The 27,094-nt window shown below is 41.3% G+C and overlaps 1 protein-coding gene across 14 annotated transcripts in view; it reads right to left on the bottom strand.

The window, feature by feature from the left end:
• The window catches only part of Sox5 (SRY-box transcription factor 5), a 1,013,558-nt gene that overhangs the window by 287,843 nt on the left and 698,621 nt on the right, over window positions 1–27,094 (bottom strand). For all 14 annotated transcript variants that reach the window (XM_052719126.1, XM_052719123.1, XM_052719124.1 and 11 more), the window contains one exon: window positions 13,817–14,027. In XM_052719126.1, coding sequence (XP_052575086.1) covers window positions 13,817–14,027 — 211 coding nt within the window. The remainder of the gene's footprint in view (window positions 1–13,816; window positions 14,028–27,094) is intronic.

A 27,094-nucleotide genomic window follows, 5' to 3' on the forward strand; every position in this document is an offset into this window, starting at 1 on the left:
CCGTATTTCAACATGACTTTCCTTTTAGTTCCCAAAGTTTGTAGGCCAAACTCAGGGGTGCAGGGCACAAGCTGGTCTCCAACTCCAACAGCGTGACATGGGCCATCTTAATCAAAGCAGAGTGTCCAGGTCATATGCTCCTTCTGTTTGGGCCCAGCCTCTCTGCTCCCTTACATTGCTGGCCATATTTCTCCTTAACATCAAGGGCAGCATGCAAGGTGCTTGGGGGAGTCCTTGAGGTCTCAGGACTCTGGGCGCAGGTGGCAGAGGCAGCTCTGAGTGGCGCTCTCCTCTGCCTCCAGTGCTGTCCGTGCCTTCTTCATGAGAGAGTCCTATTAGAAAAAAAAGACCCAACATCCACTAGAACAAAGCTAAGCAGGCCTATTTAATTAGGGCAAATGCTTGATATCCACTTCTCCGTGTTAAATACACAGCCACACAGGCCTGGGAGGTCTGATTAATTTTAATATGCATGGTTGTGACAAGTGCCTCGGGGACAGGGAGTGAAAAACACACATGGGCACGCAAACACACAAACTCCTCAGCCAGGCTGGAGTCAGCTTCACAAAGATGCTTGTAGGCTGCCCAGATTAGAGCGTTACTATTCAGCTGGGGCTGGGACCTTCCTTGTGAGGGAAGAGAGGCCTCAGAAACAGGTGGCTAGCTCTTCACTCTTGAATAAATGATATCCCCAAAAGCCATGATACATGATCAGCAAGAAGGGCTGCTGTGTTCCCCTTGTGATTATTTATAAATATGTAGCCAGGTCAGCAGGTCTTCTTCTGGGAGCTCTGTGCATTGAATGTGAAGGTCTGGAACTGGCAGATTTAGTTGAGGACCAGAAAAAGAGGTATCTTTAAAAAAATTGGAATTATCTGGGTAATTCTCGCCTATGCTGTCCCCTCAGTACACACACACACACACACACACACACACACACACACACACCACACATTTAAGCAGGAATTATTATTTTATAATCAACATCCTTGTCCTTTTATATTAAGACGCATATATCCAACTTAAAACACAATGCAAGCTTGACTATGTACAGAGGGATATAGAAGATTAAGGACACTCCTAAAAGTAGCTACATTTTATTAGCCAAAAAGTAAGTTCTAATTGGCCATAAGGATAGAAGCCATGCCACTCAAATGGGTTTCTGTACTCACAACCCCAGTTTGCAGCTCAGGCTCTACCATGTAAAGAGGTTCCCACAAACAATCCCTGAGCCTCCGTGATCCAAACCTGAAGGTCTTTGGGTAAATACAAATAAATTTTCTATAATACTTAATGAACTCAAACAGACCAGGCTGAACCACCATGATGGGTAGCGCTTGAAAAGGTGGGGGGTGTGAACCAGCTTTCCTTCAAGGCTTCAAACATGGCTGTCTGCTAATGTTCAAACACTCCTTCCTGGAAGAATAGACTCTTCAGCATGTGAGGCCATCGTCTCGTCTCAATCTTTGAAAAACAAACTCTTCCCTTTATCATCAATTTATGAGTGTTGAGTATTTCCATATCAGGGTGCCTTTGAGAAGGGGTGCCCCTGGGTTAGAGTCTAGCTTGCTCAACAAGAAGAGAGACATTTCCGAGTGACAGACGGCACAGTTGAACACAGAGCTACAGTGCGTGAGGCATAGCCCCTGACAGCAGCTGGAGCACGAGGAACACAACTTTAAAGAGATCCATTGAAAAGTCCCCTTGTTTGTCCTTCATGGGAACAGCACTGACAAAGCCTCTTCAGGATGTACTTTGTCAAAGGGACAGTGAGCAAGGAGACAAACGCACCTCAAACTTCTGCCAATTAGAGCATCTTCAGGCTTTCCCCTGATATGCTCGTCTTCTCCCTCCGCCTCATCAAATGCAGAGCTAAAACCAAGAGTGAGTTTCAGTGTCCGTTCTCTGCACCGGGAGAGGGATGCTGTGGGACGCTTTGATTGGAGATTGCAAATCTTAGTTGATTTCCCCATGAGAGTCACAACTAGGAAGCTGCTGGGTTAAGGGTGACTATGAGTCACTGTCTCCACGGCTCCAGTGAAACAATGAGGCTTGATTTAATTTCTAAAGGGACGCTCCACAGCAGACACAGGAGTGCGAAGAAGAGGCACGGTTAATTACTCTGCACACTCCAGTGTTGCACATGCAATGCCTCTGGCCATGTTCACAGGGCCAAATGCCACACACTCGGGGCTATCTTTACAGAATGAGAATGATTGCTTCGGTGCTGAAGCATGCTACTGATGAAACTGAATTGCATGGAATGCCTATTTCAGCAACTCTAAACTCAACAGTAACCTGGAGGAAGAGGGCTTCACATCTATTTGAGGACTTATAGTTGTATACACCAATACATTTGCAGTGAGAAAGAGACACTAAAGTGATACATACTTTTTCTGGAAAATTCTACAAGTCCTGTAGATGGTACCATCCAGTACCTGATTGGGTTCATGACAAATACAAATATATAAAAGACATACATACCATACAGTAAAATCCATATACATTTCCAAGTTTTTAAAGAGGCCTGTGTTATGATTGTCTGTACATTAGTTTTGGTTCATTAAAAATCAAACAAACGAAAACCAGAGATAAACATAATGTTCAATCCAATTCTGTCAGTGGTGAATTTTGTTGCCATTTCAGCCACAGACCTATGCTGCATGGGGATAGAGTAAATGAAAACTTGCCTGTCTCCACCCTAGTCTGTGGGTGATTCTCAGGGTTGCTCAGGGAAGAGGCTGGAGATGTGGTGAGGTCTATTCATGAACTAGACTTTTCCAAGCTCAGTGCCTAGTTTTAGTGGTTCTCACAAAAGGAGAATTGTCTGCGAATCCTATGCAGAAGAGCACAGAGCTGCTTTCCATAAAGCAACACGGTAGGACTTGGAGAAAATGCTGTGTCCTTGGGCCCTTATAAGATCAGGAGCAAGGATTTTCTGGGGAATTCAGGGGAGATCTTTCAGCGATGTACATCAGTGCCACAAACAAAAATGTCACAACCCACAGCTTCTCATACTGAATGAGCATGCTCATTAAAGCAAAACAGTTCTGGAGACAGAGAAATACAAATACTAGATAAAAACAAGCATGTGTCAGATCGGAGGGAGGAAGGCACGTGCACACATACACTTGAGTGTGTCAGATCTGAGGGAGGAAGGCATGTGCACACATACACTTGGGCGTGTCAGATCTGAGGGAGGAAGGCACGTGCACACATACACTTGAGTGTGTCAGATCTGAGGGAGGAAGGCACGTGTACACATACACTTGAGTGTGTCAGATCTGAGGGAGGAAGGCACATGCACACATACACTTGAGTGTGTCAGATCTGAGGGAGGAAGGCATGTGCACACATACACTTGGGCATGTCAGATCTGAGGGAGGAAGACACGTGCACACATACACTTGGGCGTGTCAGATCTGAGGGAGGAAGGCACGTGCATACATACACTTGAGTGCATCAGATCTGAGAGAGGGAGGCACATGCGCACATACACTTAGGCATGTTCTAAGACACAGAAAGAAAGATTAACAAAAGATAGGACAAATGAATATGAGAGAATGGTAAAATTTTATACAACTATGAATCTGGGTTTTAATATTTACTTTTAGCACACAGTGGGAATACAAGAAGCTCATAAATGGAATATTACACTGCCCCTCCTAATTTTACACAGATCAGAATTCATGACTCTACCCATTATTAATTTGGACAAGTTGTCTTTCTCATGTGAAGCTATTCTTCACATAAGAAACAGGCTAACCACATATTTATTTGGGTGAATATATAAAAATTACATAAGCTATGACCTATTTATGAGTTAGCTAGCTTCTCATTTGCTGTTGGTATTATTGATTCTAGATCTTAACACACACCCCCAGGGATCCTGGAAAAGGAACACTGCAAAGTGGTTTGCCAGTGTGCCTGAGGAGTGAGAGTCCTTAATGAGCCGAGATGTGAGCGTGAGGACAGTTGGTGCTTTTCCAGGCACACTACAATTTACCGAGTACTGTGGTCGCATCACCTCATCGGTTCCCTTCAGTCACCTGAGGGGAACAGTACAGTTGGCATTGTAGTGAAGGGCAGAAGCATTAACAGTCATCTTAGGAAAGGAAGCCAAGTAGATACCACATTTCCCTAGGAAGTCACAATGCAGTACAGGCCTTGTTTTAGGTAAACCTTATTTAAGATTAAACATTCACGTATACAACATTCAAGAGTGAAAAATAGATAAAAGTGCATTGTAGAATATTACTGAATGTTTGTAAAGTTTCCCCCTAAATGGTTCAGAAACTACACATCATATACACATACACACTAGTGTGCACATGCACACACACATGCACACAGGCAAATACACATGCACACACATGCATACAGATACATATATATGTATACATATACATATATATGTATATCCCACTGATCTTAGTCCCAAGTGTTCAGTGTAGTTACCCAGTCTGAATAATGGCTTCACCAAGACCCTTAATAAAACATACTATCTCTTGAACACAGGTAAATACATACAACTTTCTGTCCTTCTTTTTATAATTGTCATGTTTGATAAAGTCTCTGAAGAAATTAATGAGTTTGAAAGCTTTGCCGCCCCGGAGAGAATCAGGTAGAGTCCCAGAACAGTAGAAAGCGGAAAGTGTGAGAAGTCCTAAAGCATGGGATTGTACTTCAGGGACAGGGGACTCATGAAGTACACACGAGGCCCCAGGTTCAATCCCAGCTTTACAGAAACAAAACCAATGGATAAATGAAGAAACACATCATAGCTTTAAATTCTGGAAACAATGTTCATAGATCAATGTAATTTGGTTCTCACTTTAGGTCAGCAACAAGGCAGAGCTACGATCTATGGCTTGTCAACACATTTCCTAAGGGAACCAGGTAATTTCAAGTCATCAGTGAGACATACACAGTGTGCATCTCTTAGTGCTGTGTCCTGGGTCTCTGAGTCACTGAAGGAACTGAAGTGGATGATCTCAGAGACCCCATAATGATGAGAAATGCGTTTGAGGAGAAGGCAGAAGAGACAGGGAGACCCTAGCATGAAGAAAGGGCGTGTCTGGGTAGGCTATGGATGAAGGAAGAACACAAAATACATGAAAAAGAGAAATGAAAAGAATCAAGTTTTAGGACAGTGTTATTAAAGGCATCAGAAAACCCCAGTCAATAGGTTGCCACCCAGAGCTAGGATGCACAAGGGCTGACCAAGTCTCCTCTGCTTTCTGTTAGAAGTGAGGATTCATTCCAACAGCAGGGAATGATTACACACTACTGTGAAGACAGGAGACACAGACAGCAACAAACAAATAACTGGTGAAGATGTGGTAAGAGCTGGGGGGGGAGGGGCATCGGGGAACAGCATGGGGGGGCAGAGTCAGGGGGCAGAGTCGGGGCAGAGTCAGGGGGCAGCATGGGGGCAGAGTCAGGGGGCAGCATGGGGGTAAAGCTGAGGGTGTCATGGGGGGCAGAGTTGGGGGTAGCATAGGGGCAGCATGGGGATCAGAGTTAGGGGCAGCCTGGGAGCAGTGTTGGAGGGCAGCATGGTGGGGGCAGCACCAGGAGGGGCAGCACCAGGAGGGGCAGCACCAGGAGGGGCAGCAATCTAGGCTCAATGTAAAGGAAAGTTAACTCCGATTGAAACCTTCAGAGAAAGTGCTGAGTGCTGAAAGGTGGAGACACATCAGGAAGTGAAGTACAAGAAGTGAGGTATAAGGGCTGTTTGGAGGCGGGAAGAAGATCAGATAGTCAGGAGGGGAGGTGGGCACAAGGCATACAGGGAAGAAGGAATTCAATAGATGTGTATATATATATATATATATATATATATATATATATATATATATATATATATATATATATATAGGCAGGGGGATGACACAGCAGATGAGGAGGATTCCTGCAGTCAGGACTGAAAACCCGAGTTCAAATGCGAACCACTCAGTAGAAGAGTGGAACTGATTCCCACAGGCTGTCCTCCTAACACCTATAGGCCTACAGCAGCATGTACACACCTACACTTACACACACACTTACTAAATAAACAAATAAATAAACGTAATTAGAATTTTCAAAGGAACAAAGTATAATGGCATTTTTATATAAAATTGTCAGAATGAAACCCATTACTTTATAAACTAACCAAAAATATTTATGAAGAAAATTCATGAGGTAGATGATCAAGACCGAGAGCGTTAGTTCAGGCCCAGCAGTGGGGCTGCGGACACAGCTCAGAGGATGAAGCACTTGCTATATAAGCTTGAGCAACTGCCTTGGGATCCAGGCAACTCCGGAAAAGCCAGACACAGGTCTGAAAGCCCAACCCTCGCGAGGCGGAGACAGGAAAATCCCAGACCTTTAGAAGCCAGCTAGCCTGGTGTATGCAGAGGCAAAAACAAGAGACCCAGTCCCAAGGTAGAAGGTGAAGACTGCCACCTGAGGTAGCTTCTGACCTCCATGTGCATATGGTGGCAAATGCGTTCCCACACTCATATGGACACACAGGCACACATACAGATATCTTAAGTACTGTAGTATTAAAACACAGAGAGCTGGGAGAATGCACATTGGAAAGACAGGATGTGTGGCTTGGAGAGTGGGGAAGTTGTGGCAGGAAGGGCAAGGGTGCAGTACATCAGTATGTGTTTTTGTATTCATTGTCAAGGAGTGTGTGAAGACAGTCCTTCTGTTTTAATTCAGGATCCCCCATACAATAAGAGCAGGGTCAATTTACTGAATTATTTTTTAAGTAAGGATTTGTTAACTTTGGTGTTTAAAATTTTGTTTTATGTTTATTTTAGTGTGTGTGTGGATCATGGCAGTGAGATCATGGTGTATATATGGAGGTCAAAGGACAACTTGTAGGAACTGGTCCTCTCTACCATTTGGGTCCCAGGGATAGAACTCAGGTGGGCACAGTTAGCGTGCCTTTACCAGCTGCACCAGCTGCCATCTCAACTGCAGAGCTCCGTGAGGAATGCATGAAGAACTTGCCCAGCACGAACAGGAGGTCATGTGCTTTGGGAAATCTCTTCTCTCTTACCGTGTCAGCAATCGGGGAGAACACTGAAGGGCAGTAAGTGTGGTTTTCACCAAGCATTTTGAAAATTTAGTATGATTACCACAACTTTAGTGAGCATAATATTGGAATAAAATTAAATAAATGGCCTATGATACAGTATTACAGTGGAACTGAGTAAACATAAAGGTAGCTCTAACTCCTACTTCCTGTGAGACCCAGGCCCAACCCTAATACCACCTTCCTGTGAGACTCAGGCTCATCTCTAACTCCCACTTTCTGTGAGATTCAGACCCAACTCTAACTCCCACTTCCTGTGAGATTCAGGCTCATCTCTAACTCCTACTTCCTATGAGACTCAGGCCCAACTCTAATTCCCACTTCCTGTGAGATTCAGGCTCATCTCTAACTCCCACTTCCTGTGAGACCCAGGCAAACTCTGTGACATGGAAGTCTAACATAAACATGTTTGCCTTTAAAATGTTACGTCTGCCATTCTATTACTGCACAATTATTTTGTTCCAGACATTTTTCTACAACGATTTTTATTAAAATCTCAAGGTTTTCTCATTCTTCTTCTTCTTTTTTTAATGGCTCGGTCAAACAGTCTACAATGTGCTAAGTGTGCCCTTAAACACTTTCTGGAAGTCTGATCACATTTATTTAGTGAGAAACTATTGACTATCATTTCATTTTTTAATATTTCAGAGGAATGTGGAGTTGTGTGTGCTAAAGTGTAGGAGGAAATAAGCCACTACGCAAACTTGGTAAGCTGTGTGAGGCTGTAAATTCTAGACCAGGGCAGCTTCAGCTTTGGAGATGGCACCAGAATATCTTTAATCATCAGATTTCTCCTCCAAATATGATGGAAAATGAATCCAATGACTGAGGCCATGTGTGTGTGTTTGGTCCTTACTGATTCTAGTAGGGCTATACACACAGCCTGTTGGGGGCCTTCCCCACCCCCACATTTCCCCAGAATACTCTTGAGTAGAATGCCAGAAAAGAAATACAGTTCTGTGAGTAAATATATGTAGGCTGTTTTTAGTGGTTTGCTTATTAAATCTTTTTTGAGAAATCTGGTTATTTATTGCAACGAATTATTGTCATTCTTAATAATATTATCTGCTGCTTTCCCCTCCTTTTTTTTTAGGTCTGTGAAATGAAAAACTGCAACAAATGCATCTACTTTGAAGCTAAGAAAAAGCAGGATCTCTATATGTGGTAAGAGAATGTAATAATAGAGTTGAGTTGGGTGTGGGGGATGCCCCCCCCCCCCCGCAGCATCCCAGGTATGAAGATCAGGCAAATGTTTTCAATGAACTTTGACATTTCAAATCACATGTGATAGACACCTGTCATATATTATATATATGGTGCCATGTCTAAGAGAGGCTAGCTGATCCTACAGACTTACTACCAATCAACAATACTGCAGTAGAAAGGTTGATAGATAATACATGGGTTTCCTATGAATTTAGCAGCACGTATCAGGTAACAGAAGAACAACAAGATGGCCCGGTGGGTAAAGGCACCTGCCTCCAAGCCTGACGACCTGAGTTCAATCCCTGGAATCTGTATGGTTGAAGAAGAAATGTCTTTTGCAAATGTCTTCAGATCTCAATACAGTCCATGCTCAGACCTGTATATGTGCGCACACACACACGCACACGCACACACACAATTAAAAAATAAACAAATAAATAAACAATTTAAAAAGAATGGACATTAAGAATATACATGAGTAAATCTTTGTCATAATGAGAGCCCCAAATTCTGAAAGAGTGAAAACACAACCCAGTAGAATGTTACGGTTCTCTCCCAAAATACATTTGAAAACATTTTAACTCATCACTTGGGAGAAGCACAGACTAGAGTAAACAGGAGATGTTGCTACTTCTGCCTGCCTTCCCCTCATCCCTGACTGCCAGTATCACCTCCTTGGCCTCCTTTTCTCGGGTCCCCGTCCCTGCTGGCTTCTTCTTGGCAGGGTGAGGCTGAAGATAAAGTGGTCTTTCTGATGAAATCTGTTCCCCCACCCCCACCCCAGGAAAGGAAGCCAAGATGTGAACATGGCCTCTCATAATGATTTCACTGGGCTTAATGAAATTTTCATCACAACCTGCTGCTCATTTTAATGGTCTTTGAAAAACAATGGACAAATATCTGGAGAAGAGAAAACATCTATCTGTGCACTTAGCGCCTAGCTTCATTTCCTCTCTGCTCCTCTTGCCTTTCCATGGCTTCTCTCTTCATGAAGCCGCAACAAGAGCTTGTACTTTTCCAGCCAAGACATTTTACACTTTTTCCTTCAGACTGATTACTAAATATTTTACCTTTTTGATGCTAGGTAACGAGAGAGCCTCAGTTCACATGTGTGTGTTCTACACACCATCACAGTCTCTTGTGCATGGGTGAGAGAACCGGTATGAGGGCTCAGTCTCAGCCATGTCCAGTACCCTTTTATCAGTGATGTCTCGATGGCCAACATCATTTCAAGTTGCTGGGAAACCTACAAATCTCTTAAGATACAATTTTGTATGCTTTTCTCTTTGAAATTCTTCCTGAATAAGAGCGTGGTTTTACTCGGATGTAAATTACTTCTTGATAAGTCTGTCAATTGTTTCAGTCAATGAATGGGCATTCTTTTTGTTATTGTTTTGTTTTGTTTTTGTATTTTGAGACAGGGTTTCTCTGTGTAGCTTTAGAGCCTGTCCTGAAACTCACTTTGTAAGGCCAGGCTGGCCTTGAACTCAGAGATTCGCCTGGCTTTGCCTCCTGAATGCTGAGGTTAAAGGCATGTACCACCACCGCCCGGCTCTGAATGGACATTCTTGAAAGATGCATGGAGGCTCATGCTTGTAGACCCAGCACTCAGGAGACTGAAGCAGGGGGACCATCATGAATTTGAGGCCAGCCTAGGCTGCATACTAAGCCTAGGCAAACATAGACCACAGTATGAGACCATGTCTCAAAATAACAAACTAAGTATTTAAAAATGCATATATATTGTTACCAGGGCAAATTATCAGTAAGAGTAGGTCTATGGTTTTGGATATCCAAAGCAGGCTCTAGAAACTTGCATGTGTGGGTGTAAAGCTTCTTCATGCTCTGTCATACAGAGATTGTTTCTGAAACTCAAGACAGGAGAAGAAGGAGTCTATGTATGTGTATGTATGTGTCAGTATGTATACGTGTGTAAGTGTGAGTATGGCCTGTACACAAATACACAGGTTTGCTTGCCTAAGCATGCAGAGAGGCCAAAAGAGGACACTACCAGACTCTCATGCTCTGTCCTAATTCCCTTGAGACAGAAGCTAGGCTGGTGGCCCGAGCCCCTGGGATGATCTATCCCTATACCCTACAGCACCGGGGTTACTTGCATACGTGTGGCCACCCCTGACTTGTGGGAAATGTTGAGTTACAGATGGCAGGCTCCCACATTCGCACAGCAAGTGCCCTTACCAATTGAGCCACCTCTCAAGCCCAAACTCAGACTTTTCAATTCTTGCCTTATTCAGCTTACGTTCTCACAGCCGTATTTAATAACACATGCCTCCTTCTCTGAGCATTCAAATATTTTAAGAGGAAGAGTTCCTTTAAAGTGTATTACTGACAGATACGGCAGGGAAAGCCTTCTGACCTTCATATGCAGTACTGATGTTTCCTTGTGCCAACCCTTCCTGCTATGAACATCCATCTTTGCTCTCCTGCCCCAGGAGCTGCTCCTGGGGATTCAGCAGCCCTACAATGCCCAGCACCCCTGTATCTTTTGTCAAGTACCTGTGGGTACATCCTGCTGCTGCTGTCTTTCCCATAGCAATTTATTCATTAGGTTTAGGTCTGTCATCTACTTCCAAATTAAGAGTTCATGCGTCTGTTGTTAGTCACCCCAATACAGTGAAGGAATGGCAATGTCATACACCAAATTCCCTTTAATACTATTACCCAAAGATACCCCTCAGATATCTTTGGAATAGAATATACAGAACAAACTGGAACTCCTTAGCACTTATCCCTGCATTCAGAGTGTAACAAAAGCTGTAAATTAATATGTTAGGTAAATATTTCCCAACTCCTATGAAGTCTGTATCAAAATCAGAGATGTACAGAGATTTACAAATTATGAACTAATGAACCTCATGGTCCTGGATGTAAACATCCTCAACAAAGTCTGAGTAAATCAAATCACAAAATAGATCAAAGGAACTAAGCATGGCCCAGTGGGATTTATTGCAAGTTTGCTAGATGCTTCAATGTTAGAAAAATCTCCTTGGGAATTTAAAGATCAATGATTGAGTATATATTACATTAATAAATAAAATTGTAAACTCCTTGGGAAACCAGGGAAAAGAGGAAAGTAGATCCTGATGGCATCCTCTGTGAAATCCTACAGTAAACATCCTACTTCATGATGGGTCAAGAAGCCTGGCTCTTAGAATCAAGAACACAGCAAAGGTACACCCTCTTCCCACTCTTAGTTGATATTCTACTGGAAGTCCTAACATGTAAGAAGAAAGAAAAATGATAAAAGCTGTATTGGGGGGTGAAATAAATGAAACTATCAATTTGTGAATGAAATACTTGCCCATGTAGACAATCTCAGAGAGCTAACCCAAACTGCTAGAATTGACTCTGAGGCCATAGGTTCCAAGAACAATACATGGACTTTCTACATATAATGAACTATAAGTTAAAATTTGAAATTAACCACAGCATGATTATGCTTATTAATCTTCTTATATAAAAAGATAATAAATGATCATAAATTTAGTAAAATATATCTAAGACATGTATCTGGAAACTGTAAAAACTAAGACCTTAATAACTGAGAGAGATTTTTGTGTTCATGAATGAGAACAGTCAATGTTTTTAAGATATGGCTACTTTATACTGTGATATATAGGCACAATTCATTCTCAGTCAAATACACATTATTCTTTGGATATATGCAAACTGACTTTAGAGTTTGTGGAAGAAGAAAATAGGCTCAGACTAAGCCATAAAATCCCAGAGAAAAGGAAGGAAACTGGAAGAATGATACCACTCAAAGCAAGACTCTTGCCAAGCTCCAGCCACTAAGACAGCACAGTGTCACAGAAAGGGCAGTCTAATGAGCTGATGGATCAGATCCCAGAGGGCAAAAACAAACACACAAGAGTTCATCAACCACCTTGGCACAGAGCAAAGGCTTCAGTGGACGAGGATCGTCTTCCTGTAAGTGCTGCTGAACAACCAGGCACTCTGATTATACAGAAATTAAACGATGCAGACATAGAACCTAACCTTTAAAAGATTAACTCAAAGGGGTTTCCAGGTCTAAAATGTATGATGCAAAATTATAATAAAGGTGTCAGATACAGTGTAAGAAAAAGATCTTAGGCTCTTCATGATCACTTACACAAATCAAAAGCATAATTCTTGGACAAAATGATAAACTGGAAGCCATTAAAATTAAACATTTTTTTCTGCAAAAGAAAATACCGAGAATGAAAATACTAACCGCAGACTGGGAGAATAGATTTGTCAATACATTTCTGATTCAAAACTGGTATCCAAAATATATAAAGATCTCTCAAAATTCATCTGTTTCAAATGACTCAACAAATGTACAAAAGCACTAAAGAGACACTTCCCTAAAGACACAGAGATGTAAAATCCATGAATGAAGAGATCTGAACATTAATGGTCACTGGGGAGCTGCAGAGTAAACCAACAATGAGAGAGCCATTTGAATGAACAAAAATTCCCAAACACAGCCGTGCCAAAGGCTGAGGGGGACATGAACAAATAGGACCTCCCTTTAATGATGTCAAGAAGGAATTTTATAGACGCTTTGCAGACAGTTTGGCAGTTCCTTATAAAGTCAAGCAATATCTTCCCAAATACTCAGCCACAATGCTCCCGGGGACCTGAAAACGTATCGGCTATCATACATTGCATGTCAGACAAGAATTATAATCAAAGTACATCTCTCCCCCGTGTTTGCTGGTTTGCTCACTTGGGACTTGCAGCTGATGAGGAGAGCCACTCTTGTGTGCTGAGTGGCTTCTACACCCTGGACTCCGCCAGGGTTAAATTGGAACAAGTCACCATCTGGATCTAACCTTGGACAGGTTAGCAAGTTTTTTTTTTCTTGGTTTGTTTTGGACATATGCATATTGGATTCAGGCTGCTATCAGTAACTATGAAAGAGTTTCACAGCTGGAACCCCAAAAGAAAGAATTCAAAAAGTCCAAAAATGGGAGTGGGGTTACTTCTAAGTAACTATAATCACATTCTTATGGACTATATAAGGAGTTGACCTAACATCAAGGTGGGAGAAGATATAATGATGCTTAAAGGTTACAAATGTAACACAATTCTAAAATGGTTTTTGAGGAGGAAAATTTACTAGAGATGTACAGTGCAGGCTCCAGATACGTGACTAGTAGGTGGATCTTCTGGGCAATGCTGTGGCATTCTATTCTTGAATCTTTAAGTTTCACTCAAGTTAACTTACTCGTATATAAAAATAAGGCTCACATTGCAATATGAATTTAGGATTTAAGAAAATCTTAGTATCTCTGAGAAGAAAAAGATAGAGAGAAAGAGAGAGAGGGAGGGAGAGAAGAAGGAAGGGAGGGAGAGAGGAAGGGAGGGAGGAAGGAAGGAATAATCTTCATAGCCATAGGTTTCTACTTTGTCCAATTTAAGAATCTAAACCAAACATCAGAACTAGAAGCTACATCAAACTATTTCAGGCAGGAAGGGCATGGCACAGTTTCCTTTCCCGGCCTTTACCTTCCGGCTCATTCTTGATTAGTTCTTCCATCTTCCTCTGCTTTAAGGTGTCCACCACGTCCGCTAAGCTGCCCTTGCGCCGCTCCGGAGTCCCCAGGGCTGTGCTCAACACGGACTCGCCGCTCTGTCGCCCACCTTCTTCTGCCTTCTGAGGTGAGGTAGATGAGTTGTACGGGGCCAATGAAGACATAACTTTATTGCCATCGACTTCCTAGAAGAGAAAGCAAAGAGGGGTGAGTGGTTTAAAAGTCAGTAAGCTTTCTTTGGGGAGAAGGAGCTCTGGGGCTTATTCTGTAGATATATACAAATGTGACCTGTCACTCTGTAAGAGCAAAGAGCAGAGAAAATTTTAAAACACTTGCCTTCATGTTGCAAGCCAGCTCAAGAGTGAGTCAGCAATTAATTGCTTTACAGGCGAAAACAAAGTAGGAGTCCCCTTGCCATAAAGTGAGGTGGCAAGTTCTTAAACTCGATGGCAGTGTAGTCCCACCATCCTGGCTTTTGTCTAAAGGTCTCAGCTGTCAGTGTGAATATGGGATGGAGCTGTCCACTGTATTAACTTCCTGGCGACACTGGAACGCTTAAACAAATCACATATTCCTCTACGTTGTCTTCATCTTCAGCTGGGTGAAGAAGCATCTTCACTGCCCCCCAAATGGCATGGGGTCTCTCTTGGGGCCCCTCTCCCTCTCAGTCTTACAAAGCTCCACCCACCCTGGAGACTTGGACACTGGGCAGGAAGACTGGAAGACTGTGTCTGCTTCTGTGGAAACTTTCCTCACAGGACTCACTGCTGGAAGCTGACTTTCTGGCCCTCCCCTGCATGCCACTTGTAGTAGCAAGTGCCCTGCTAACCAGTCCCCCAAAGGTTTGCTCCTCTGTAATTATCTGACCAGGAGGGACGCTTTCTTAATTCAAAAACTTTCTATTTTTGTTTTCTCTTGTCTTTTCTCCCAAATTTCAACCACAAATTTGTGACATTTGTAACTTACAGGGTATATTTTGTGAAGAAGATACTCCAGGCATTTTTAAAAAGCATGAAGCTCAAATGATAGACAGTTTTTTTACTTAAGGGTTTTCCGGGGAATCCTCACTGGTGTCCACAGTCCTCTAAGTTCCCACAAAGCAGGGCGCTGTTATAAGCAAAATTGTGTCATCAGAGCTTTGTGAGTTTCACTCTGATTACATTTCTCATTTGTAGGGCATGGAAGGTCTCCCTTAAAATACGATCTAGTGTGAGCAAGTGGAATATATAAGATCATACTCTGTGCTTGTTAACTCCTTCATTGTCTCATATCATTGAGAGTTGATATCAGACCCCAAAAATACAACAAGAGACACTGACACTGATGTCTCATTCTTTTAAAATTAAGGCTAATATTGGCCAGCTTGAGTATACTGAATTACTTGGCTAAAATCCTGTCATCTCAATCTTTGAAAATAATTATCAACCAAATCATTGTATGTGAATATGATTTTAAACAGATATCAGTGGGTACAGGGACATTAGCTGTAGGAGAAACATCAGTTTGTTGGATGGGCTGAGGCACACGGAGAAAACACAAGGAGAAAAGGAAGAGGGCAGGGGAGTAAAGGAGGAGGAGGAGGAGGAGCAAATGTAAGCTAGCAAGGCTTCTAAATTACAATACTAAATCCCAAATAGCCTAATCCCAAGTAGCTTCCCTTTCTTACTATCACAGATACACCGCTGATAGTTTCAGTGAATATTGTATCCATACAATTTAGTTTCTAATGTTATTGGATTTAGGATACAGTCTACATTATGCAGTAATTACAAGCCCTTGGAGGGAAACCGCATGCCTACTTTTGGAGTTATTTATTTAAAACTATACATAAATATAAGCACTCACAGAAACAGCACACACAGGCTCCTCTGAGTCAGAGCACTGAATACTTCATTCAGCAAACTAATAAGAATATTTCTCATGAACAGCCCACAGTACACATCATCAACAATACAAAATGCAGCAAAAAGCATTTCTATTCAGTGCTCACCAAATATTTTTTTCAGTTCATTTCCCTCCCTGGTCAAAGTTAACACACCTCAAGTGAGACTTTACTCCAAGTACACCTGTGTGTACTTGGTTCTCACATGTAAGCATGGAGATCTCCAGAAACAAGAACACTGCAGCTGACTGAGGACCGCACACCTTTCTATGACAGACCATCCTGAGAGAGGATGGCTCCCACACTAGTATGCAATCTGGTATAAAAGATCAGACATGACTCCCAAACAAAGGATCCCATTTTCTACACCTTTCATTCCCACACCTTATACACTGGAAGGTGGTGTTTTGAATGGTTTAACCTGTATCACGGGGTTCTAAATTCAGGTGCCATGGCAGGACACACTTAAAGAAAACTCATCAAGCATTGTTGCTAACACAGGACTCTACCTTATTGCCACTTCACCTGTCTGATGACATTTTAGCCTCGGCACTGCTAATCTCTTTAATGGGCGGCTAGCAGCTGTTTCAGTATGAAGCTCCATCGCTCATTTGCATGATGGATATCTTGTTGGGGAGAGCTGGCTGAGCCTCCAGTCAGGAGAGTCTTGGTCCCAGTTTCTTCCCCAGATTGTCTTCGCTGTATGTAAAACATGGCTACATGTTTCTTTTCACTTTGGTGGCAGATGAAACTCAGATACTAGACTTTCAGAAGCAAAAAAAAAAAAAAAAAAAAAAAAGGGGGGGGGCTAGAATAGCCATATGAGTCTAATCTACTTCTAAAATCTGAGAGTAAATCTCAGGATTTTACAAACAAATGCACACAACTACAAGGTGTGCTACGTTGTTCAATGACACCAGAGTGACCACATCTCTGAATGCTTTGGAGGTCTTTCCTGTTATCCTTCAGCAGACTTCTGTGAGTCACCTTTGCAAGCGAGAGAATAAGAAATGGTGTGCTCGACAGAGACCCCTCGCTGAAGCACCCTTGTGAAATACATTTCACTCTTCCTAAAGACAGCATTTCACTATAAATACTTGGAAGAAAATAGTGCGTCTAATATTTAAATGTAAATTTGGATAATGAGAAAGTATTACTTCATTTGAAAAAAGAACTATACTAATATAATTCAACAGATCCAAACAGCACTGCATCCTTAGTTTTTGATCTTATAAGTCACATTATCTTACTTACATTTTGGTTCTATACGTGGAAACAAAATTCAAACATGGTAGTAAAAAACATTATATTTATATCCCATTTATTAGACTATAATAATAACTGAATAGCTTATATAAAGCATTTTAAAGAGTCTTATAGGCCTAAATTTAATCTTTATTGTAGGACTAATTATGATTTCCAGTTAATAGAGAGACTAAGGTGCTCAGACTGGAGAAATTACTGAGGTCATAAGAACATTGAATAATGAGGAAACCTAGTGGGCTTCAGAACCCTTGCATCTGACCTTAGCAATAACATGCTTTTTCTCAAAAAATAAATAATTGCTTATCTATCATATGTGATCAAGATAGACTGTCTTCTTCCTAATAATTATGAAAACAAAAATTTCCTTCTAATACATTCACTTTATATAAGAGAAAAATGTTTTCCAATTAGTGAAAACAATCTAGACTTGTAAATCCTATCCATCCTTCTAGCTAATGAAATTAAAAATGACTTTTAACATTTAAATGATGCTATGAATCAGCATGATATTTTTTTCCTATCTAGTTGATCAGAGTAAAAATAATGGATAGTTTGTTTTTAAAGTTATCTACAAACACTATCTGTCCCTCTTGTTTCGGTAAACTAGAACTTCAAACACAGAAGAAGCAACAGAGAAGGCCTGAATGATGATTGATTCAAGTGTTATCAAAACCAGTCTCCCAACTGTGGGGATACAGCAGCTCCAGCATCCAGAGAGATGCACAGAAGACGTACTCTGCCTTACAAGGTCAAGCTAGCAATGAGAAGTCCCATAAAACGCACCAACAAATACAAAAACAAAACTTTGAAAACTATCTTAATTCCTACTTTGTGCATTTATTTCTTAAATGTTGTTTAAAAGAACAAGGTCACTCACGTCATACCTCTTTGGCTTGCAATGGATTGTCACCCCTTGTACCCTGTCAGATGGGGCAGTGTCAGATGTCACAATGATCCCCACACAGACCTTCCTTTAAATCTTCACAGCACTTTCCTTGGTTGACTTCTTCACAATTTTCTTTTCATGAACATGATACTATGCTTGCTTTCTGTTCGGTTACAGACTCCTGGGAGACTGCTTAAGCTTTTATCCTGAACACAATCCTTACGTGTACATACACACACTTCTGGAATCACACAACACATTTCACCACCACTTTAGAGAGTTGATTTCCCATTGATATTATACCAGGTATGAATCTACTCCTGAAATCTTCCACAAATGTCCACAACAATGGATTGCTGGGTAGAAAGCCCTGATCTAATGCATTGTCCCAAGAAGAAGTCCATCTTGTAGATAGAAGATAATGTTGAACAATCAATTACTGTAAAAAAAAAAAAAAAAAAAAAAAAAAAAAAAAAAAAAAAAAAAAAAAAAAAAACTATGTATAACAAATGGGCTGGGCATGGTGGTACATGCCTTTAATTTCTGCATTTTGGGGTCAAAGGCAGCTAGATTTCTGTGAGTTGTAGGGCAGTCCTGTCTGCATAATGAGTTTAGGTCACTCAGGGCTACAAAGACACAGATACTCCCTGTCTTTCTCTCCATATATATAATCATAATCATAGGTAGATAAGCAGATAAACAGACAGGTAATCATATATATGAATATCTGTATATAGAGATATATATCTCATTAGCTATATATTTATTATCCATTTATATATCACTTATCTATTATCTATCTCTCAATCATATATCAACTGTCATCTTCTATCACATGTCTATCTTATCACTTATCTCTCTGGCATTTATACATCAATCTAAAGATGGAAGAAATGGCAAAGTGCACAGAGAGACTCTGTGCTTTTGCTACATGATCCTCAGAAAACTCTCTATTTCAAGTCCTGTGATGACTTTGGAAGAACATTGTACTGGCTAATCTTCATTGTCAACCAGACAGGATTTAGAATTGCCATGGAAACACACCTCTGGTTGTGTCTGTGATGGTTTAACTAAGCAACAAAGCCACTGAGCAGGGAAGACTCACTGTGGACGTGGGAAACGCTATTAATGGGGTGGAGACTTGGCCTGAATAAAAACAGAGAAAGACAGCTAGGCACCAGCACTGATCTCTCTGATTCCTGCCTTGGAATGTAGTGATATCAGCTGCCTCTTGTTCCCCTCACCATGATGATCTGTGGTCCCTTGATCTGTGACATAAAAGAAACCCTCCTCCTACGACTGTCTCTTGCCAAGTACTTAATAACAAGAAAAGTGATGAATATACACACTGAATAAACCTAGAAACTTTCTTCAGCACAGTCAAAATCCACTGTGGGCATCTAATATTGAAGCCAGTAACAGGGCTCACAGGCTGACAGGAAAAGTTCCCATGTTATAAAAATAACTTCCTTACATTTCACACATAGGATCCAAGTCAACATTTGCTTGTATTTTGGGATACCGTAAGCAGTGTTAAGTGCTGTTTAATTTTCTTCCCCCAAATTTAAAAATGGACTCTTGTAGATTGTAGTCCAGCCTGGTAGTGATACTACAAAGTTCTGCTCTGGTTTGCATTTCTTCTCAAGCCCTGAGTTGGAAAGTCAGCTTGGGCTTACACTTCACTACTGAACAAAGAATTATGTTTTTGCATTTGTTTTCAAATTGCATCCTGCTGGCAGTGATCAACCCAACCATAATGGACAACATCTAGCTTACTGATAGTGATATGCACAAATGAGCTTCTTGTCAAGGGAGCAGCCTTGAACTCAAAACGCAGGCATACCTGGGAATGTTTGCCACCATTCTTTTGACCTGCTCCAGCATTCCTAAGGGGAGCCCAAACATGAGATTCAAAGAGCGTGATGGCCACGGTACCTCAAGAACTTTCCTTGTAGAATAAGGTGAGAGAGAGCGGGAAAGGGTGCGTGGTGGGGACCAGTAGGTAGAGTAAGGAAGAAACAGGTCAGTTAATGACAGGACTCAGCAACCTAACTGTTCTATGGGGAAACTGATGGAGGAGGGGAGGAACAAGGGCAGAAAGGGTGAGCACACGTTAGAGGTTAGTGGCATTTTTTCGGACCTAAACAAGTCATTTTGACATTTATCTAAATGTTCACATGTCTCCTGATTGCTGACGTAGGCATGGGGATTCAAACTCAGGTCCCCATACACATACGGCAAGTGCTCTTCCCCTGGAGTCCTCTCCTGACCCTAGTCCTTCTCCTCAGCCTTCTTCCTACTGATTTCACAGTAACAAAATAGACTGGAGAGTCTGGGACTGATTTGTTTTTGTCAATGTTGCATTTTGAAAATAGGTTGCATTTAGAAATGTGACAAAATTTGCCTTAATTTTTTTATAATGTGAAGATTAGACAATGTATATATGATATCACTATCATCTTTACAGAACAGATAAATCCTTGCAAATGAAACAGATTTAAGAGTGGACTTTCTTGTCCAGTGAGATGGCTCAGCTTGGTAAAGGATCTTGCCATTAAACCTGAGGACCTGAGTTCAATTCCCAATATCCACATAGTGGAAGGAGAGGACTGATGCCCACAGGTTGTCCTCTGTCTACCCAACCATTACACTGTTCCCATACAATAAGCAGATACGTGTAATAAGACGTTGTTTATAAAGAGTGACTATTCAGGTGGTCAAGAGAGAGGCCATACCAGGAAAGGCAGTTGAGAAAACATTCGATTTTCCATGCAGATGCTGCAGAAGGACTGTCTAGTGGGTCTTCCCCCTAAATATTTCTTCATGATCACATTTGCTGGGAGCTAGAGATACTACATTTGGGTGTGAGTTGTATGTTTTCATGTGCCCTGCAAGCCTCTTAATAAGCAAAAGCAGCATTTAGAAAATTGCTAATACATTAACCAATAGAACCTGAAAAAACAAAGCACATTCTGTGCTCTGACAGCCTTGTTACTTCCCTGCTGAAGATTTGTATGCTGTGTCTCAAGATCAAACATCTCTTGGACACACCCCAAGGCCTAGAAGATCCTCACTACCAGGACTCCAAGGTTAACCATAAGCTGCCTCTATACTAAAGAGACAAGACCACACATCAAAGAAGTATTTCCATTGAGTATTTACCCTGTCAAAGAAGTTACTATTTAGGACAACTAGAAACTGAATGCCTATCATACTTCACATTTCTGTAGGAAGGCTCTAGAGCAGTTTTACTACAGCTGTTGGTAAACTCAACTAAAAAGCCATTTGCATCTGTGAGTCTGAAGGAAGAAATGAGGTTGAAGAATTCGTCATAGTTTTGGTCTGTGTGCCCAAATTTGTAAAGTTGTTACAGGGGTATAACGAAGATGGAGACATTACTTATTTTTATTCCTTGTGTAGACACTCACTGAATAATGCCAACCAGCTGGACGTTTGATAGTCTTGATTATAATCAGAAACAAAGTTTAAATGCTAAATAAAATATATGTGGCACTTCCCCATGCGGTAAACTATTACAACATCAAAACAGTTTAATTCAGTGGTTAAGCGGACTGAACTAGGGGTTACTGTTCAATTATAATTCAGGTTCACTTTAAAAAATAGTTTATGTGTATGAGTATTTGCCTAACCGTATGCCTGTATACCAAGTGCAATGTAGTGCCCATGGAGAACACAAGAGGGAGTTGGATTGGACTTACAGATGGTTGTGAGCTGCCATGTGGGTGTTGGAAACTGAACCCAGGTCCTCTGAAAGATCAGCAAGTGCTCTAACCACTTAGCTACCTCTCCAAACTCTCAGACTCTTTTGTTAACATTTCACTTGAGCAACATGCACTGAAATCTCCACAGTTGTCAGTTTCCTGATCTGTGATGTTGATCTTTATTATTACCCTTACTGGACTTAGGGTCACCCAGAAGACTGGGGAAGCATACTGTGTGTGTGTGTGTGTGTGTGTGTGTGTGTGTACGAGCGCGTGTGTGTCTGTCTGTCTGTGTGTATGTGTATATGTGTCTGTCTGTCTCTGTGTGTATGTGTATGTGTGTCTGTCTGTCTGTGTATGTGTATGTGTGTCTGTCTGTGTGTGTGTTTCTATGTCTGTGTGTGATGTGTGTGTGTGTGTATGTATCTCTGTGTCTCTGTGTGTCTCTGTGTGTGTTGTGATGGATAGAGGTTGTAATGGAAGACACACTTTGAATATGGGTGCCAAGCCCCATGGGTTGGGGTCCCATCAGCTTCGAGAGACAGAAGAAATGAAGAAGGCCGCCTCATTCTCTTGCTCCACCCGTGACAAGGGTCTGAAATCTTGAGTCAAACTAAGTTCCTCCTCCCTGACATTGTTTGTTGCTATTGTTTTTAGCACTTTTTTGACACAAGAAGAAAATACTAAAACATTATCCAAAATGGGATAAGAGATAATTCATCTGTATATACACAGATACATATGTAATTGATGTTCAGAATTTAACATTAATGAAAATATGTATACAGAAAAAGCAAAAGATATTATTTTGGTTTTTCCTTTTAAAATCTTCTATGAGACTCACTTATTTATTATGGATAGGAAGCCCTGTGTCAGGAAGGAGCACCAAGGTGTGTGTGGAGGTCAAGTGACAATCTGAGGGAGTCAGTTTTCTTGTTGCCCATGAATTCTGAGCACTGACCTTGGACCTTTGGTAGCCACTACCTTCACCTGCTGACACTACTTTATTTCTCAATAATCCCTTTTATTCATTTCACAAAAACATTGGGTAGAGTGATTGCCGACTTGTGAGAGACCCTGGGTAAGTCCTAAAATCCCTAAAATTTGTTGGAATTCTAACTCATTAGGCAAAGTAGTGTAACGAGGGGGTACATGCAGAGAGTATGACCCCAAATGGTTCTTTCCTACTGTTTACTGAGGTAAATTCTGTGCTCTCTTCATGTTCCATGCATGATCCTCTCAGGAGACTGAGGCAGGAGGATCCTCAGTCTGAGGCCATCGTGGCTGTTTTAATAAGACTGTCTCAAATGAAATGTTTATTTTCCAGGGGCCTCAGTGTGAAGGGTACCCCTAAGCTCTGCTTAGGAAGGCAGTGGTCTATAAGCTGCCACACCACATCACTGCACTTTGGTCTCTGATGCTCACCTGATTTTTAATTTTCACAGTTTTCTACAAAGTGAAAAAGCAGGAAAATGATCAAAAGAAGAATGTTCCATTACCACTCATCAGAAAATAAAGCTTCTAAAAGTCAAATTCTGAGGAAATGTCAGGAGGAATGCATTATTCCTCATGAGTCCACAAGGCCAATTAGCTGGTATACTGTATTTTGACTTCTCTGACATTCTTTCTTTCCTTCTATGAAGTAGGCACATCAGGAATCCTCTTTCTTCATGAGTATCTTAGAAACTCTTACGTACTAATCCTGAGGCTCCCCTATACTATTAGTAGAAAACCCAAGAGTAATGTGAAAAAGGACAGAACCCCACTAACTCTCTATTCCTGTCTGTAACATGACCAGCACTGGTTAAGGGGATATTGACCTCAGTAGATCAGGCCAACTCCAGAGTCTAAAGTCATTTTATTCTCACACCATCAAAGGCACCTTAGCTACCCGTTACGAAGTGATAATGGCCTATTTTCCTAAGACACTGGACAGTTCCAAGCAGAGGTGGTACTATAGCTTTGAAAGGAGACTTAAGCATGAAGGAGCATTCATTGATTAGGGATCACAAAAGCTCAAGACTTCACAGTTCAGAGTTTACATATAATCCTGAGACAGTACACAGTTCATATACTTTCACACATTGCCCAAGTAAGTAAATCATGCATTTGTCCTATAAAACATAATGTCCTGCATCCATCTGAGCAGGCAGGTCAGAACCACCCTATAGCAGGAAGAGTCATCAACAAGCACATAATCACTCAGCAAAGTGTTAGATTTCCAGGAGCAAAATGGTCTTTACACAGTTTCTGTGAGCAGATATTCTTATTTTATTTAGTCTTGTAGGCCTACAGTTTGTTGTTTTGGGGAAAAACAGAATCTTCTAAACTGTTAAGATATTTTCCTCAACAAACTCTTTATACACATATTCACTAATACTTCAGTAAACATGACTTCCCCTTCTGGAGTCAATGATGGCTGTTCTGAACGATTTTGTGGACTATAACATTTTATAACTCACAAAGAAATGCCATGATGAATATGTGATTCCTATTTCATGTGTGAGGAAATTATGGTTTCTAGAAGTTATTACTTTAAAAGTGATGGAAGAAAATGGAAAAATAGAAAATTAAACCCAAGATCCAATTCTAAAGCCCACCGTTGGCTCTCCTTCATGTGCCTTGCCTTGCTCAGCTGACTCAGGTGCTGTGACGTGTGCCAAAGGTGTAAGAAAAGAAAGCTGTGCTCTCTCTCCACAGTTAACGATTTGAGAGGCACTGAAATCTACATGAAGCAATTCATAACCGTAACAACTGTTAAGTGCTGATCTGTACAGCAACAACCTAGAGGGGAAACAGGGAAGTTTCAAGAAGAGAGAACTCTGGGATTTAAAGAGATATGGAATCTCTGTCACAGCCCCAGGTACACTACTCTGAGATTGCTTAATTATTATTCTCTTTATGCTGTGAAAGTGGGAACATTTTAGATTAGTCACCATGTATCTTGTTATTAGTGTTCAATAAATACAAATTAATTATGAATTTATTAAGTTTTATGCACAGAGCCCTTTGGTCTTATGAGAAATAAATAGAAAGGTCCTCTCGTACAAGCCGGTAAGAGATAAATAGAAGAAAATACACAGGGCTGTCTCTGAGGCAGCATCGGTGGGATCTCATAGTGTACGTCCATTATAAGGAAGGAGGAGAGGACCAAGAAGAAACAGTCTGCCTACATACAATGGCCATTTCCTGAAGCATCCTGAAAGGCAAGTGAGAGAATTCAGCAGGACCTGGTAGGAAATGGAGGACTTTTCGGGGGGTTCTCTGGAAGTCTTAGAAAGACTGGGCAGCAGTGGAGGAGAGTAGGAATGTAAATAAAAATAAATATAAATAAAAATAAAATATATGAAATAAAAAAATAACACTTGTATGAAAAATATCAAGTACATGGCTCTGTATCCTCTTCCATTGGAACAATTAATTACAAATAAAACAACCTCTCTCAGGTGCTCTGACATCCTATACCTGCATCGACAGTGTGTTCTACACCCCTGTCTACAATCTGTGTCCATGTAGAATAGTTCTATCCTTGTCCCTCCAGAAATAAATATTCCTGGGCAATATGTGGAGTGGATGAAGGTGGAATGTAAAGTGTGTCAGTGTGTCCATAATGACGAGACGAAGGTGGAGAAACAAGGCTTGCAAAATGAGGGTGCAGGAGCCGTTTCCTACCAGTGAAGAGTGGGGGCACCTTTCCACTCACAAGCCTTAGGCTGTATTCCTAGGATGTGGATCTGATAGCCAAGCCTTCTTCATAAAAGCCAAAAGAAAGAGAGTCATGGAGGGGGGAGTGGTGAAAACTTCCATTGGAATGTTTATCAGCATTATAACTAGACTTTGAACACTGAAAGGCATATAGAAAGGAAATAGACATATTTTATAAAATGTGTTGTGTGTGCATGTATGTGTGTGTGTTATGTATGTGCTTTTCTTTGAAAGAAAAATACATAAAAAGTATGAGTAGCTATAGATTAAGCAAAGAAAGTAATAGAAAAACAAGAAGTTTTTTTAACAAAATATGAGTAAAATATTTTAGTTACTCCACAAAATAGAATAAAACAGATAGAAAAGACAGCCATGTAAAAATACAGAAGACCAAATTGCAAGTTCCTTATCCTTCCTGGCAACTGACACATGAATCTTCCAAGTGTGGCCATTGCAGTCCTCTGGACATCTGCCCAGCCACATAGACACTGGAATGAGGGGGGAGACACTCAAGACACCCCCCAAATTTGCAAACCTACCGCTGGGACTGTTGGGTCCATCCGTGTGACAGGCAGTGGTCGACAGGTAGCTTTTGATCCCCACTAACAAGTTTCATCACTGGTAAATACATAAACAAAAGCATTCAAACTCTGGGGTATGTGGAGACAACAAATGGCCGTGCACTTGAGACGGGTATTTCAGTTCCCCCCACCCAACTTACAATTCTACTTGAATTTCTACCTTCTGAATAACCCCTGATGCTTCTGATATATCCCAAAGTGACCCTAGTGTGGTACACAGGCTCACACAAAAATGCCAGCCCAAGCCGAAGACATGTACTCCCCTTACTTCCTACACCAAGAGAACATAGGCTTGATCTGAGAGTCTCATTGCTTGAGGAAGGGTGCAGTTTGGTCGTTTTTATTGAGGTTTGTATGTGTAAAGCTTGAGCCTCAGGATTGGAACCAGCAGTACCGCCCGCCCTGCTTACCAGCTCTGAGACAATCCATGTACACAGGCCTCTTACAAAAGTCCTTTGCAATCTGTTCATTATACTTAGCAACATCAAACAGGGAGATATAATGAGAAAGCCCCCATAGAGCACCTAGGGACCTTGAAAGTCGATGGGGGTTGAGAGCTCAAAGGCAGGACACTGGCTTGTAAGAGTCACACTTCGTCTCCTTAATTAATAGTTTTTACAGTACAGTTTTGTCTTTTCCATTATTTTCTCCTCAGTCCCTTGGTTCCCACAGACATGTACACATACATGTATATATTTCATTAAGAGGAAATAAAAGGCTTGTCTTTAGTTAAGATGTTTCCATTCACAGAGACCACACATTTAAAAAATAAATTGCCTGAATAAATTCAATTATCTAGAGGAGCAGAGGAAATCACATGCAAATGGCATTATAGGCACGGGCTACGCCGACAGCTTCGTGTTTATTTTTATTGTTTCACTCAGTGGAAGGGAAAAGCTGTCAGAAATGTAACATCTCTTCCTTTTTAAAGGCCCGATGTCTCTGGTTCTGAAAACTGCATGAGTGATAACACTGGGAGAGGAAATTTCTCTGCTTCTGCAAAGGAGACAGCTCAGGCCCTCCCCACTCTATGCCAGCATGTAAGAGGGGCCCGCACACCTTGTGGGCATTTATCTGCCTAAGCCAAAGGCCCCCACTAATCTGACATTGGTCTAGGCAATGAAGACCGAGTTTTTAAAGCAAAGTAGAATACCAGAGGCAGGAGGGAATCTTTTCATCCTAGCACCAAGGCCAAGAATTGCCACAAGTT

This window comes from Peromyscus californicus, unplaced genomic scaffold, assembly GCF_007827085.1.
Source record: "Peromyscus californicus insignis strain IS unplaced genomic scaffold, ASM782708v3 Scaffold_6__1_contigs__length_162567912, whole genome shotgun sequence".
Lineage (NCBI taxonomy): Eukaryota > Metazoa > Chordata > Mammalia > Rodentia > Cricetidae > Peromyscus > Peromyscus californicus.